Genomic DNA, 17,230 nt, shown 5'->3' on the forward strand with positions numbered 1-17,230 from the left:
AGTTGGAGTGGTTGTGAAGTGTGGAGTGCCAGGAAAAAATCACAGTGGAGAGTTGATGGTGGAGATGTGTCTAGAGTTGGTTATATCTAACACAATGTTTAGGAAAAAAAGTCAAGCATAAATACACATGGGAGAGGGTGGTGGATGGAAGAGTAGTAGATAGGGCTATAGTGGCTTAGTGGATTACATTGTGGTACCCAGGGGAATAGTAGGAAGAGTTTTGGACATGTATGTTTTTGGGAGAGAGTGGGGGAATATCAGGTAATTTTTTGGTGGAAGGTAAGTTGAAAGTGGAAGATAGATGGAGAAAGAAGGAAAAGGAGCAGAAGTACAAGAAGCTGAGAGAAGTGAGGAAAGTGGTGAAGGATAGAGTGGAAATAGGTGTGGAAGAGTAATGGGGATGTTTTAAGGAGGGAGTGACAAGGTGTGCAAAAATTATATGTGGAACAAGAAGGATGGGAGGGAATAGAAGGAAAGGTAGTGAGTGGTGGGATGATGAAGTGAAGAAGGTAGTAGAAGAGAAGTGAGCATTCAGGGACTGGTTACAAAGTAGGATGAGAGAAAAATATGAGATGTAGAAAAAAGAAAAGCAAAACAAATGATAAAGGAGGCTAAAAGGAGGGCAGATGTGAAATGGGGGAAGAGGATGACAAAATTTTGAAAGAAATAAAAAGATTTTCTTGAAGTTGAAAGAAGAAGGGTGGGTGAATCAAGTAGAGAAGAAAAGGTATAAGGCACAGAGGGACAGATCTTGATGGAAGAGGAGGAGTATTGGGAGGAGTATTTTAGAGAGCTGTTGAATATGGAGGAGGATAAGGAGGGATTGGTGATAGCAGTTGGGGGGTGCTTAATGTTTGAAGAAGGGAGGCACATTGATAGTGGACTGGCTGGTGAGGTTGTTTAATATGTGTCTAAGAGAGGGTAGAATGCCAAAAGATTGGAGGAGTGCCTGTATAGTTCCACTTTACAAGGGAAAAGGGGACAAATGTAAGTGTAATAGTTTGAGGGATCAGTTTATTGAGTGTAGTTGGGAAGGGTTATGGGAGGGTTTTGATGAAGATTAGGAGAGGAACAGAGGGAGTAATTGATGAGTAATAGTGTGGGTTTAGGAAAGGTAGGGATTGTGTGGATCAGATTTTTACAGCAAGGCAGATATGAGAGAAGCTTTAGGAAAAGGTTAGGATTTTTTTGGGGGGCCTTTATGGCTTTGGAAAAGGCTTATGACAGGGTAGACAGGAAGGTAATGTGGGAAGTTTTGCAGCATTTTCCAAAGCCATAAAGGTCCCCCCAAAAAATCCTTACCTAGGTCTTCTCCACCTTTCACTGTCATTTCTTCTCAACATATGTTTCATCCTTTCAGTAAATCATTTAGTGCATTCTTTGTGCCTTCCAACATTTTGGAATGATCACTCTGTCCAAGACTGTGTTATTGGGGTAACATATATTACTACAAATTTTCAATTTTTCATGTCACTGTTTTCAACTTTATATCATGATCAGTTCTACATTATTTTTTTTCCTTCTGTTATCTTATGTCTGCATTTGTAATATAGAAATTAAATATAAAAAAAGGGGAGGGGATTACCATTTTATATCACTTGTTTGTCCATCTAACCCAACAGATGCAGAAGAGTATGTTGTCAAGGCACAGATTCTTGCAGGAGGCAGAGGCAAGGGTCACTTTGACAGTGGCTTCAAGGGTGGTGTTCACCTTACGAAAGAGTAAAGTAGACATTTATTTTCTTTGATTTAATTTGCAGTCTGATAACATTTTGCAGAATTTGATTTGGTGAATGTCCAATAGTATTGTTTAGTAGGACAATTTTTTAACTTTTTCTTCTTTAAGTGTGGTCCTCTTTTGAAAGATTAAATGTCAATGGTTAGAACTAAAACTGTAAAGGACAAATAATTGAAGAGATTTGTTGAATTGTAGTTACTTTCAGATTGCATTGAGAAGTATTTAATGTTTTGCTAACTGGATGTTTTATTTATGAAGCAGAACTTTGGAAATAACCAGACTTTAAAGGAAATAAGAAAATTGTGACATTGATACTCTTTCCTTAGCCCTGAGGAAGTCGCATATTTTGTGGAACAAATGGTGGGACACAAGCTCATCACAAAACAAACCCCTAAAGACGGTATTCCAGTGGGTAAAGTGATGGTAGCACAGTCTGTGGACATCATGAGGGAAACCTACTTCTGCATCCTCATGGATAGGTAAAGCAAGGAAATTATTTTTTAATATTAAATAGTAAATATTGTATGGTCATAATGTTTGATAGAGAAAAATTGTATGAGGACCTTTTTAAGTTTTTATATTGCAAATGAGAAATTTTATATTGCTTAAATGAGAAAGGGAGGAGTACAAGAGGAAGCTAAGATAGGAGTGGGGGAGAGTGAAAGATAGAGTGGGTCTAGGAGTGGAGGAGTAGGGATGTTTCAAAGAGGGATTCACAAAGTGTGGGGAACAGGGAGGACAGGGGAATGGAAGGAAGGGTAGTGAGTGGTGGGTTGATGAAGCAAAGAAGGTTGTAGAAGAGAAGAAATGAGCATTCACAGATTGGTTGTAAAATAGGAAGAGAGAATCGTAGGAGAGGTACAAAGAAAGAAGTAAAACATAAGATAAAGGAGAGCAGATGTGAAATGGGGTAAGACTGACAAAATTTTGAAAGTAATAAAAAGATGTTTTAAAAGAAAATTAAGAGCAGAAGAGGAGGTGAATTAAGTCAAGAAGAAAAGGTGCAGATGGAGAGATTATAGTGGTGGGGACAGTTGTATGGGGAGGATGGGCAGAGTATTTTGGGGAGTTGCTGAATGTGAAGGAGGATAGGGAGGGAAAGGTAGTTGCAATAGGAGGTGCTAAGAAAATGAGTGATGAATGAGGAAAATGGAGGAGAAATAAGATAGGATGAGGTGAGGGAAGTTTTTGAAATGATGAGAGCAGGTGGGGCACCTGGGTTGGGTGGGTGCCATGAGGAGTGTCTGAGGAGGGAAGATGTAGTGATGGCTGATTGGTGGAGTTGTTTATTGTTTGTATAAAAGAAGGTGGAGGACTGGAGGAGTGTCTGCATAGTTTCACTTTACAAGGGAAAGTGGGACAGGTGTGTGAGTGGTAGTTTCAAAGGGAGTTTTAGTGTAGATGGGAAGGCATATGGGAGGGTTTTGATTGAGTGAATTGGGAGAGGAACAGAGGGAGTACTTGGTGAGGAACAGTGTGGGTTTAGGACAGGTGGGGGTTGTGTGGGTCAGATTTTTGTAGTAAGGCAGATATGTGAGAAAGCTTTAGAGGAAGAAAAGGAGAGGAGAGAAGATAGGGATGAATAGAAAATGGTTGTGTATGGATGATGTTATGATGCGTGAGGGGGAATGGGTGGGGGATGGGGGGTTAGGGAGTATGTTTGAGAAATAAATTGACACAGCCTGAAGGGATTTCTCCCTGTCTTCTCCTTTTCTGCATGAGGTGATGGAGAGGGGGGGGCTGCTGATTTAATGAAGCGGCCTTGCTGTGGATGTGCTGTGTCTTGCGGCACTGCTTCTGACCCAAGGCAGTGGACAAGATGCAGGGATAACCCATCATCCAGGAGGTGCCAAGATAAGAGGAAGGGAAGAGGGTAGAGGGGAGTGGAGTATGTTAGGGATGGAATGAGTGGGAGTGGTTTTTATGCCTTTTTTTTGCTGCCTCCCTTGTAAGGGGGAAAAGCCTTTGGTGTATGTGTATATATATATATATATATATATATATATATATATATATATATATATATTATATATATATATACACATATATATATATATAATATATATATATATATATATATATACAGTCGAACCTCGAAAGCCCGGACTAATTGGGGGGAAGGGCGGTCCGGTCATGCCAAAAGTCCGGTCATCGAAAATGTCTCCCTAACACCCGTAGATTTTCGTAGCGGTATACGTATAGGTAATGTATATGGCATAGAAACACATAAGAATAATACTCTAACACTGTAATAATAATACTATAATACTAATAATTCTGTAATAACTGTAATACAGGCATGTAAATGTACTGTACATACAGTGTACTGTACTGTATTTTTTATTACGTACACTGTAAATATCGGAAGGTATGCACGCGGGACAGTGGTGGCGGCCAGGGTTGCCACGTTTTCTACACTGCCGTGTAGAATGGGAGTGTTGCCATACCGGGGCATACATTTTTCTCAGGCGTGTGCAGACTCATAGCAAGATATACCTGTCAAACTTTGAAAAAATGTTGGTTCTAGTTTTTTTATTCTTGAATATAAGGCCCCCATACCCTAACATATTCAGTAAGATATAAGAATTATTTTTTATATGTTATTATCGCTAAAAGAAAGCTGAAACTTTAGCATATAATTATTTTCTACACCGTGAAAACGTATATTTTGGGGTATAATATTTTATAAGTAACACAATTACCAATAAAAGTCATATTTTGATGTACCATTTATTATTTGATAACTAGTTCTATGATTTTTAAACAAAAGTTTGAGTTTTTGAATGTTTTTAACAGCCCGCTGATATGTAGAAAAAAATTCCTCATGTCCTTGTGTAGTTGCCACATGCCGCTATTCTACTACGTTTTGGTACAAAATTCTATGAAACGGCAGCCCTGGTGCTAAAAGAAAGCTGAAACTTTAGCGTAGAATGGTTTTCTACACCGTAAAAACGTATCTTTTGGGGTATAATATTTTATAAGTAACACAATTACCAATAAAAGTCATATTTTGACGCACCATTTATTATTTGATAACTAGTTCTATGATTTTTAAACAAAATTTTGAGGTTTTTAATGTTTTGAACAGCCTGCTGATATGTAGAAAAAATTTCATGTCCTTGTGCAGTTGCCACATGCCGCTATTTTACTACGTTTTGGTACAAAATTCTACGAAACGGCAGCCCTGGTGACGGCTTGACGGGGCCGGGTTTGAGTACACGTGTACGGCCGTCGCTGCCACCTACCGGACAAATAGGGAACTTTGCTTGAAAAGTCCGCCCTTTGTTCATTTCGACCGGTCATACGAGGGTCCGGGCATTCGGGGTCCGGGCTTTCGAGGTTCGACTGTATATATATATATATATATATATATATATATATATATATATATATATATATATATATATAAATATAATATACACATACACATGTTATATGCAGTAGTTCCCTTTCCATGTTCCCTTTTGCTACCTACTAATTCTAAACTTCTAAATTACATGCTATTAAATACTTAATTTTAAATTCTAGAGACCACAATGGTCCAGTATTGATTGCTAGCCCTGATGGTGGTATGGACATTGAAGAAGTGGCAGCAAAGACCCCAGAAAGACTGATGACATTGCCCATTGACATCCATGAAGGCATAACACAAGAAATTGCCCATAAAGTTGCTGACTTCCTCCAGTTCAAAGGAGCACAGCAAGGAGATGTAAGTATGTTTATTGTATGTTACAAGGAATAGCTCTGACACTTGTTCTGAATCAGGAAGGACCCTATTGGGCTAGGGGCTGGAACTTTCCCCTTCCCCTACTTTTAGGAACCTTGGGATAATATATATGTGACATGGAGCACAGTCCTGCTGCCTCATGTATGGTCTTCCCACAGCCACCCTCTCCACCCAGCACTTGACAACAGTGGACAGCAACTCCATATAGTCATCTGAAGTGAGTCCCTCTTCAAAGATGTGGGGTGGCATGAAGTGGCCTTCGCTGGAAACATACCCAAAGACCATCACAGTTTGAGGGAATTTGGTCTTCATGAAGCGCGGGACTTTGTGTGGACTGTAGGCTAGCCACCTGTTGTTTTGCATGTTGTGCAACTGGTCCTGGCAGAAGTTCTTCTTGTCTGAGAAGAACCAGAGCATCCCCAGCTCGACTAGGTGTCTGACCTTGTTGAGGAGTTTCTTGGCTTTTGTAAGGTGGTTTTCTTGGGCCTTGGCAGTGAGTAGTTGGACCTTGCACCTCTTGTATGAGGAGTAGCGAAGATCCTCATTCAGCGCTGTCTTCATAGTTGCCACTCCAACACCCATCTCTCTCGCCAAGGTCTGCAGTTTCTTGATGAATTTCATTGTGTGGACAGAGTCAGAACACTTGCTATGATCCTTCCTGCTAACCACTGCTTCCACATCACCGCAATTCTCTAGCTCACATCTAATAGTCTTCAAGGTATTCAAGGAGCACTGAGCTGCAGCTAAGATTTCTGAATTTTTTAATCCAGTGCAAATCATCATGATACAGGTCGTTCTCTTCCAATACTCGGTTGCTTTCCAGTCATCCATGCTCTCTAGCTCTCGCACCCACCAATAGTACACAGAATCAGCTTTCCATTGCACTTTACTGCTATTAAACCCTTCAAATAGTTCTGAAATGACCGAAGATAAAAAAAATTATCAAGTTTATCTTGAACACCCTGTATATTACTGCATATTTTCAGTGTTAATAAAAACAAGGTTATAACATTTAGCCATTATTAACCATATCTTGTAACTTTGATACTAAGTCCTAGGAAAAAAATAATTTTGAATGAAAACATTGATTTAACAACTTCAGTATAAATCAATAATTTGAGCAGATTGACCAAAACCATTATCATTTTTTAATTCAACATAACCAGATTACTTAAATTCGGTTTTAAAAAAACATGAGAACAAAAAATAGTTCAAATGCAACTGTGTGTCATTATATATTTCTCTTCTCACTGTCAAGCCCTTGATGTGTGGTCTGAAGGATATATGCATACCAATTGTGAGATTAGATTTTAGATATATCCAGTGGTAGAAATTGGCTGTTTGACTGTTATTGTTGTGGAATGTAGATTACCAACACTTCTGTCCTTGTGGGCAATCTTGTGCCATTGATGTGCAACTGTTAGGTATCTGATTCATGGTTATTGCTGGTGAGTAGAGTTACTGATGATGTTGGTGAGGAACCTGCCATTTTGTTTTGTCTCCACAGGACCTTTTTGTTGAGGTTTATTTGTGTGTTTTTGACTACCATTTTGTAGTTGCTGTGCTTGGCTATGATTAATAATTCATCTGCATAGGTGAGAGCTTTGATGCTATGACCTGAATTTGATGTGGGGAGGTCACTTATGAACAAGGTAAACAGTGTCATTGATAGTATTGCTCCTTGTGGGACTTTGTTGTACAGGTCGCAATAGATAATTGTTCTGGGACACTGCACCCTCTGCCAGAAAAAAAGAGCACTTGTTAATACTACATTGTCCTTCACTCACTCATAATAGGAACATATAATCGTACCATCAAGTGAAATATAGGCAGAACCAGTGGTCATGGCCATGGGGCCACAGGTCTTCTGCGAGAGAGAACCAAGGCACTGGATTGGTTGAAGATAGATAATGAAGGCATAGAATTGGGGAATATTTGGTAATGTAATAGAAGTGGTCTAATGTGTATATTCTAAGTGAAAAAGTTCTAATTGTTATAACTAGTTGAGGAACATCTGTGGAAATGTGAATTAAGTAAATTTTTGTTTTTATAAGAAATAAAAATCTTTGAGATCATGGAATCTATGACATTGTGAAGTTATGTAGATAAATTGTGTGGAAGTTTTTGTTTTGTATTACTGATGTTTTACTTGTTTCTCTTGCTTTCAGTGTGCCAAAGAAATTCAGAACATTTGGAAGATGTTTCTTAATGTTGATGCAACGCAAATAGAGATCAATCCCCTTATAGAAACTCTTCAGGGCCAAGTGGTAGCAGTAGATGCCAAGATTCAATTTGATGACAACGCAAAGTTCAGGTAACTTTTAAATCACATTCCAGTTATGTTTTCCATGTTTTATGCTGTGAAGACACTTCATGTATAATATTCATTTGTTGGGATTTATTGAAAATGTATGTTAATGTATTTAGAAAAAAATTCATTCATCGGGAAGAGGGTGCCTATACAGTAGTTCCCATCCTAAAACCAAACAAATCACTAGTAGACCTAGTATCCTGTATACTAGTGTTTCCCAACCTTTTTTCAGGCGACCCCAATATAATCCTCATGATATGACTGCAACCACACTAATATATTTGTATGTGTTAATATATATGGTTATTGTATTGAATTCATATAATTTTGCAAAAAAAAAAAAAAAAAAGAAAAGAAAGAAAGAAAGCATACAAAATGTCTTCATGACCCCAGGAAAAACACTTGGCAACCCCAAGGTTGGGAAACAGTGTTATAGACCAATTTCCCTCTTCTCCATCTTGTTAAAACTGATGGAAAGATTGATCTTGGAAAGAATTACAACCCATCTTCCCAAATCAGCATGCATTCATAGAAGACCACTCTATCAGCACACTGCTGACTAATATTACACAAGTGCTGGAGGGTTCCAGATACAACAGTAATGGTGGCAGTAGACATAAACAAAACCCTTTACACAGTCCCTAGACACTATATGCCAAAGAATATATTCACTAAAGACATCCACCATGACAATAAATGGCTGACAAACGTCCTTGCTGGAAGAGTGCAAAGTCATTGATGACAACCTCATATCAAGACCCCAAAAATTGTACAAGTCTTCCCACAAGGAGCTATACTATCACTAAAATTATTTACATCATAGCCTAGCACAGCAACTACAAAACAGCTGCTAAAACGTATAAAAAGTTGCAAGCAAACTAGAACCGTGGCAAAGTCAAAAAAGAATGGCAGCATCACCTTAGACATACATACATACATATACCAAAGGCTTTTTCCCCCTTACACGGGGGGTAGCCAAAAAGAAAAAGGCATAGAAACCACTCCCATTCATTCCACTCCCCTCCACCCTCCTCCCTCCCTCCTATTTTGGCACCTGGATGATGGGTCATCCTTGCATGCTGTCCACTGCCCTGGGTCAGAAGCAGTGTCGCAAGACACAGCACATCCACAGCAAGGCCGCTGTGGATGTGACTTTAAATAATATAGCATGCCAACAGAAGACCTTTTATGAGGTTGAGTGAAAATAAATTTTAAAATTTCAAACTGTATTAAAGTCAATTGCTTCAGCATGGGTACTAGGAAAAACTGAGAGAAATATGGGAGGTGGTAAAGGATAGAATAGAGGTAGGAATGGCATTAGAAGGAAGGGTAGTTAGTGGTGGGACGATGAAGTGAAGAAGGTAGTAGAAGAGAAGTTAAAAAAAAAAAAAAAAAAAAAAAAAAACATATATTGAGGGCTTTTTCCCCCTTACAAGGGAGGTAGCCATAATTAAAGGCATAAATCCACTCCCAACCATTTCATCCCCACATACTCTACTCCCATCCATCTCTCCTGCCCTTTTTTCTTGGCTCCTGGATGATGGGTCATCCCTGCATCACCCAATGCAGCAAGACACACCACATCCACAGCTATGCTGCTTCATTTAATTGGTGTCCCCCCCCCCCTCCATACCCTCATGTAGAAAAAGAGAAGTTGGGGAGAAATCCCATTGGGCTGCGTCAAAATATTTTTCACACATATTCCTTCACCCCCCATCCCCTCCCTTGTAAGGAGGAAAGAGCCTTTGGTATATGTATGTATTATTATTACATGTTCCTCTTCTAATAAAGTCTGTCTAGATGTCCCTTCTACACTTTCAAGTGCATATTTCCTCTTAAGCAGATGTGGGTATGAGGGAGGGGACTGGACACACTCGAGTGCTGCTGGTCTGCTGCATTTGTGGCAGAGTCAGAGGTGGGATTAAGGGAGTCGGTGATGGAGTTTGGGAAAGTATGCAGTAGAGGAAAGATGAGGGTAAAATTGGGTAAGAGGAATATGATGAGATGTTTTAATGGAGAGGATGGCAGTGAGTTGGAAGTAAGCCTTAAAGGAGAGAGTCTGGAGGAAGTGGATGGCTTTAGGTATTTGGGGTTGCATATGGTAGGAAAGAAAGGAGTGGAGATAGAGATAAGTTGTAGATTAAGAGAAGCAAGTAAATACCTTGGGGGGATTAGAAAATGTTATGAGAAATTGGCATCTGGGAATGGATCCAAAGAGGAGATTGTATGAAGGGGTGATTGTGCCATTGGCTTTGTTTGGGCAGAGATATAGAATTTAAGAGAGGAAAATTTTAAACAAGATGAAATGTCTGAGAAGTATGGTAGGGGTTACAAGGTTGAATAGAGTGAGAAACGAGGTGAGGAGGGCAGGAGTGGAAAAAGAGATGACAGATAGGGCTGATGAAAGCATATAGGGATGGTTTGGACATGTGAAAAGAACAAGTGAAAAAAGATTAGTATAAGAGGTATGATTAAGCCCCATTAACTCCTCTAGAATGTAGTCTTATGCGAATACGAGTGTGTGTGGAGGCAGCCACGACGGACAACCGCCTTCCTTCGGATGTGAAGCTGAAGACTAAGAAAGAACTGAATGTACAAGGCAGAGGTGGAGGGAATGAGCTTGAGGGGATGACCGAGGATGAACTGGATGGATAGGGTGAAAGGGGCATTGAGGAAGAGGGGAATGTCTGTTGAAGAAGGAAGGGATAAGGCAGGAGATAGGGGTGAGTGGGGAATGGCTGTGTATAGATGATACTGTTAAGCAAGGAAGGGAGAGATAGGGTGAGGTGTGCTTATGTGGGAATGATATTTTGACATGGCTCAAAGGGATTTCTCCGTGTCTTCCCTTTTTCTGTATGAGGGGATGGGGGTGTCACTGATTAAGTGAAGAGGCCTTGCTGGAAATGTACTGTGTCTTGCTGCATTGCTTTTGACCTAGGGCAGTGGGTGGGATACATGGATGACCATCATCCATGAGGAGTTAAGACGAGAGGGAGGAGGGGGCGTAAAGGTGAGTGTTTAAATGCCTTTGACTTGGCTACCTCTCTTGGAAGGGAAAAAAACTCTTGGTATATAGATTTTTTTTTAATAACAAAAGGTAATATACCCAACACCATGTATACATATTTACATTAGAAATGCTTTATTTTCACAAAATCGGTGAAAACAATTGAAAAATTTATTGAAAAAAAAATCAAACTGTCATTCTGTAGTAAACTGCTATGACAAAAAGACATGCCAAACATGCTGGTGAATCAGGTCATCAATTGTTATAATGAATGATATAATTATTTAATAATTGTCATAATTATCAGCCAATCCTGTGAAAGTATCAAGTGCCATCTATTGGAAAAAGTAGTCATTCTGTAGTAAACTGCCAAGGCAAGACAATCTGCCAAATGTGGTGGGGCTACTGCATGGTATGGCATACCATGGCAAAAATACATGCAAAACATGCCCTGGCTACTATTTCCCATGGCAAGATTAGGTGCCAAACATTGAGAGTGGGTTATTTAATTTTTGTCCTTTTGCAGACAAAAAGAAGTTTTTGACATGGAGGATGCTACTGAAAGTGATCCAAGAGAAGTAGATGCTGCATCTTTCAACCTTAATTATATTGGAATGGATGGCAACATTGGATGCTTAGGTAAATACATGTCTTCATTAATCAGTCTAATGTTGCATTGATTTTCTCCAACTGTAAACTTGTGACTCCATAGCAGCCAGCAAGTTCCATGGTCTTCATATATCTTGAGAGGAAATATTGGTCTGTTGTTTGTGTTAAATTGCATATATTATCTTGTATGTATCCATTGCAATACATTACTTGTGGGTCAGTATATTCAATCATATACCATACCCCCGTTCTGGAGTTTTGACTATGTGGAAATGACATTTGTCTGTATTAGTTTAAAAACTTCTACTCTTAAAACAATGGTAATCCTTTTGTACTGTGGCTGGCCTTCCTTTATGCTGAACCCTTGAACCTGTTCTTTACCACTTCTATGGTTACCTCTTCTGGATTTCCCTGCGGTGGGGAGAAAAGAATTGTCACTGTGTTTCTCATGCCATGTAAATGAAGCAGCTGGCCCTGCTGTGGATGTGTTGTCTTGCTGCATTGCTTTTGACCTGGCCAGTAGGCAGGAGACAGCTCATTCATTAGGAGATAAGAGGAAAGGGAAAGAACTAAGAGTGGAATAGGTGGGAGTGGGCACATGCCTTAGCTGGCTACCCTCCTGAGAAGAAGGAAGAGGCCATTGATACATAAATAGATTTGTCTTCCCAACTTCCAGCACAAATTCAAGAACCACATAATCACTCTTATCCATTTGACACCAGCAATTCAATGATCTAGTCACTCCATGATACTTTGTATTCATGTTTGTAAGTATATATTTATAAATGCACATGTATATATATACATTTCCTCATTCTTTCCAAATATGAAGTCAATGGGGCAGGACTGGCCATGGCAACAATGGATATTATTCAGCTTCATGGTGGGTCTCCTGCAAACTTCTTAGATGTTGGTGGAGGTGTCCAAGAGAATCAAGTTTACGAGGCCTTTAGGATCATTACTTCAGGTATGAGCCCTATGTTTTGAGTTTTATGTGTGCCTCTATTATATACAATCATATGTTATGGTGAATATTTAGTCTTTAATTACTTGTAATTCAATCCCTAATTGATATGGCTTCCAATTTCTATATATGTACATACACACATGCATGTCTCTTCCACTATATAATGCATTGATATTTCGCGTATATGATTCTATATTGATTTACTTACATTGGTATATATTTGGCCAGTTTCACTTGTACCATCATGCAGGCTAAGTAGACTTCATTTCAAAGTTTTCGTCATTATTGCTGTGTGTGTGTGTGTGTATATATATATATAGTTATATAGTTGTATTTATGTTTGCTATATGAGCAGATTTATAGTAATGTGACCCAGTCAACTGACCAGGTTACATTGTGGCCAGCCATTTTTGAGTTGATATTGTTATGTCATTGTTTTATATATACAGTCAAGCCTCTCTTAACGAGCACCTTGCATAATGAGCAGAATTAAAAAAGAAAAAATTTGACTTGCTAAACAAGTGATGTTTCACTTATCAAGTGACATAGCGTCTTCTTGTGACTCATGGCCAGCTTGTTCTTGTTTACTTCTCAGCCACTGCTTAAAGTTTTCTACTAGATCTTGATTATATATTTCAACCTTGGAGTCTTGATTTTTTTTCTTAAAATCCAGTAAATCTTGTAGTTTTCAAATAACTTGGATGATGAGTGCATAAAAAATATCCAGCATTACACCCATTTGTCTCACTGTATATCTGTGTTTATATTATAGTTATGGAAACAAAATTATATGTTTTGCTTGTGCAAAGGGTGGTGGGTCAGGGATTGGAGATGGTTAAAGAAAATGGAGAAAAGTGGGAGGTGAGCCAGCTGTTGTTTGCGGACGACACTGCGCTTGTGGCAGGATCAGAGGAGGGATTGAGGAAGTTGGTGACAGAGTTTGGGAGAGTATGTGATAGAAGAAAGCTAAAGATAAATGTGGGTAAAAGTAAGGTGATGAGATGTACAAGGGGTGAAAGTGGCAGTAGACTGGAAGTGAGCATTAAGGGAGAGCAACTGGAGGAAGTGGATAGTTTTAGATACTTGGGGGCAAATGTGGCAGGAAAAGGTGGAGTGAAGGTGGAGGTAGAATGTAGATTGAGAGAAGCGAGTAAATGCCTTGGTGGATTAAAAAGTGTAATGAGGAATAGACATTTGGGAATGGATGCTAAGAGGAGACTGTATGAAGGAGTGATTGTGCCAACAGCACTGTATGGGGCAGAAACATGGAACATAAGAGAGGAAGAGAGAAGGAGTTTGAATGTGTTTGAGATGAGGTGTCTGAGAAGTATGATAGGGTTACTAGGCTAGATAGAGTGAGAAATGAAGAGGTGAGGAGGAGAACAGGTGGAAAGGGAGTTGGGAGATAGGGTTGATGAAAGAGTATTAGGATGGTTTGGAAAGAATGAGTGAAGAAAGACTAGTAAAAGAGGTATGGAAGGCAGATGTGGAGGGAGGGAACATGAGGGGACGTCCTAGGATGAGGTGGATGGATGGGGTGAAGTGGGCTTTGGGGAAGAGGGGAATGTCTGTTGAGGAAGGACAGGAGAGGACAGAAGACAGGGATGAATGGAGAATGGTTGTATATGGATGATGTGATGCATGAGGTGGAATGGGGGGGTGAGGTAGTATGTGTGAGCAAAATTTGATGCAGCCCGAAGGGAATTCTCCCCGTCTTCTCCTTTTATGCATGGAGGGACGGAGAGGGGGGGTCGCCAATTTAGTGAAGTGGCCTTGCTGTGGATGTGCTGTGTCTTACGACACTGCTTCTGATCCAGGGCAGTGGATAAGGTGCAGGGATGACCTGTCATCCAGGAGGTGCAAAGATAAGATGGAGGGTGGAGGGGTGTGGAGTGTATTCAGGGATGGAATAGGTTGGAATGATTTTATGCCTTTTCCTTTTTGGCTACCTCCCTTGTAAGAGGGAAAAAGCCTTGGTATATGTATGTAGAATGTGGAATAGATTTTCAATATTTATATTTAGTTTTTGCATATTTTTTCTTTGTCACTATTAATATATTTTGATTATTTTCCAGACAAGAATGTAAAAGCTCTTTTGGTTAATGTATTTGGTGGAATAGTTGACTGTGCAACTATAGCTAATGGAATAGTCAATGCTTCACGGAACCTTAATCTAAACGTTCCTCTTGTGGTCCGGCTTGAAGGTAAATGATGCTTTTGATTCATTGTGTAGAATGTGTATTCTAGGACCAGTGATGATTACCTACATGTGGTGGTCTTGAAAGATAGACAGCAAAGTTGCCCAATTTCAATCCCCTCATCTCTAGGAGGTGTAGCCCTGAGAGGCTGGCACTTCATCTCTTAAGCTGGGTCCACACTTGTGGCATTTCCATGTATCGTATCATCTTTGCATACCACCTAGTGATACGATCAGTGCAACAGGGTATTGTACCCACTTGTTGTGTATCCGCCTGCTGTATACAGATACACAACAAGTGGGTACAATACCCTGTTGCACCGTATCGTATCACTAGGTGGTATGCAAAGATGATACGATACATGGAAATGCAACAAGTGTGGACCTGGCTTTGGATTTGGACTGAACCCAAGATCTCTAATAACTTGACCCATATTTCTTGTACTTTCTAACATATGAAGACCTGGTAACAGCTTCCCTACTCCTACCACTGTGGTTCCCAACCCCATGGTATGTCCACAACCTAAGTGAGGGTTGCTGGATGGTCTCAGTTTGTGTGTGTGTGTGTGCAGAAGTATGATAATATATAAAGGTAGAATTTCAAGATAGCAAGAAAGCAAAACTGAGAAATATTTCATGGGTGCAGTTGGATCATTCCAATAGTGTGTATAGATGCATGAAGATTTTTAACATACTCACAGAAGTAGCTTAGTTGATGTATGATACATCACAAGTATTCACATCCAATATTCGTCTTCCGAGTAGACAGCAAAGAGCCTCATTGACTGAGTCAGGGTCTGACACTGGTCAATTGCAGGCTAGGAGCCCAGCAGGACCAGTGTCTGGCAATTCAGTATTACCTGATTATGATTATTTTTTCCTTCCCTTCAGAAGTTGAAGGGAGGAAAAAAAAAAGAGCATAAGAAATAAAAAGTTTAGATAAAGCCTATAAAGCGATTGATACCAACAGTTAACAAATTACTAAAGGAGACCAGATATATATCTACTAGGGTAGTTCCAAAAGTAATGTCTCCTATCAATTTACTCTTAACTCAAAAAGTTGAAGAGCTACAAAGATGGGAGTGGCACCATTAAAATGAGTTCACATTTGTGCTCTAGATTTGAATATCTCCATGTAATCGCCCCCCCTTCTCATTGCACTTTCACCAGCGATGATCAAGAGTCTGGAGCATAGTTTGTCACTCACATCAGTCACCTCTCAACAAACCCATCTAACCATGCTGACATCAACTGCCTTGGCTCCATAAACTTTTACCAAGTGCCAGTGAATGTCTATTGGTTCCACTTCTGCATGTTGGAATTAAATAATGCATCTCTGCTTCTGACACACATCTATGATAGGTTACTTTATGAGACTGTCACACCATCAATATCTACAACAGAGATGAAAATTTAAGGTCATGAGTGCAAAGATTCAGTCATCATAACAATTTCATAAACAATCCCATTGGATCCCTTGATGCAGAATAACAGAATAGGAGGCACTACTTTTGGAACTACCTTTGTATATTACCAAGAGAAATATTAATATTCAAGTGTTTCTCTTGTATCTTAGCTCCTCTCGTACTCACTGCTTGGGTCAGAAGCAATGTGCAATAAAATGCAGCACATACCCAGCAGGGCCACTTTCACAGCAAACCCCCCTCCCCATCCCCTCATGTGGAAAATGGAGACCAGGAGAAATCCCTTTGGGTACATCAAAATATCCACAAACAACTATCCTCCACTCTTACTTGATGCCCCTTTCACCCCATCCATCCATCTAATCCTCATTTGTCCCCTCAGATTTGCTCCATCCACCTTTGCTTTCCACACTTTTGCTAATCTTTCTTTACATTCCAATAATCTTTCATCAGCCCTATCTGCCAGCTCCTTTTCCACCCCTGCTCACCTCATTTCTCACTCTATCAAACCTTGTAACTCCTACAATATTTCTCTGGCATTTCATCTCAAGACATTTAGATTTTTCCTTCCTGCCTCTTAAATTCCAAGTCTCTACCCCATAGTGTTGTAGGCATAATAACCCCTTCACACACACACACACACACTTCAACGGCTTAGAAGACGTTCTGAAGAAAATTGAAGTTTTGTGGATCCCAACGCAAAGAGAAGTGCCTATTGTATTTACAGGGTGGGGGGGAAATTGCTCGTGGGGTAGTAGGAAAGTAGGGAAAGAGGAGAAGGGGAGGGATTACTGAGGGAAATGGAAGGAAATGAGGAAGGAGTAGACTTGGCCCAGGTAGACAGGCGAAAGGTAAACAAACGGCCCCCCGACGACGATGAAATGTCTAATAAAAATGTAAAGATTAGAAGTATAGATAAGAGCAATACAGTAGAAAGTGATGAGAATATTTTCCAGGGATTTAAAGAGGGTGGGGGGGACACAAACCCCCCCCCGACTGACAAGACTAGAAGGGAAGGTCGATAAGATGATCGAGGACTTGGAGCGTAGGTTCGGTCATGTTAACAATATTATACGGAGGGTTGAAAAATTGGAAGAACTAGAGAAGGCGAACAAAAACTTAACTGATGAAATAGAAAACCTGAAAAGACAGTTAAAAGAAGTAAAGGTGGAGAATGAGGAATTGAAGAGGAATAGTAAAGAAAACAGAGAGGGATGGAAGTCGATAAAAGAAAACAGTAAAGTTGCATT

The 17,230-nt window shown here is 39.8% G+C and overlaps 1 protein-coding gene across 1 annotated transcript in view; it reads left to right on the plus strand.

Moving 5' to 3' along the window:
* Positions 1–17,230, plus strand: part of ScsbetaG (Succinyl-coenzyme A synthetase beta subunit, GDP-forming) — a 39,924-nt gene that overhangs the window by 18,267 nt on the left and 4,427 nt on the right. The window contains exons 3-9 of the mRNA XM_076177782.1: positions 1,623–1,722; positions 2,065–2,217; positions 5,267–5,447; positions 7,634–7,779; positions 11,310–11,422; positions 12,225–12,359; positions 14,435–14,563. Of these exons, the coding sequence (XP_076033897.1) occupies positions 1,623–1,722; positions 2,065–2,217; positions 5,267–5,447; positions 7,634–7,779; positions 11,310–11,422; positions 12,225–12,359; positions 14,435–14,563 (957 nt within the window). The remainder of the gene's footprint in view (positions 1–1,622; positions 1,723–2,064; positions 2,218–5,266; positions 5,448–7,633; positions 7,780–11,309; positions 11,423–12,224; positions 12,360–14,434; positions 14,564–17,230) is intronic.

The sequence above is a fragment of the Oratosquilla oratoria genome, chromosome 41 (genome assembly GCF_046742065.1).
Source record: "Oratosquilla oratoria isolate Oo_2021 chromosome 41, ASM4674206v1, whole genome shotgun sequence".
Classification (NCBI taxonomy): Eukaryota; Metazoa; Arthropoda; class Malacostraca; order Stomatopoda; family Squillidae; genus Oratosquilla; species Oratosquilla oratoria.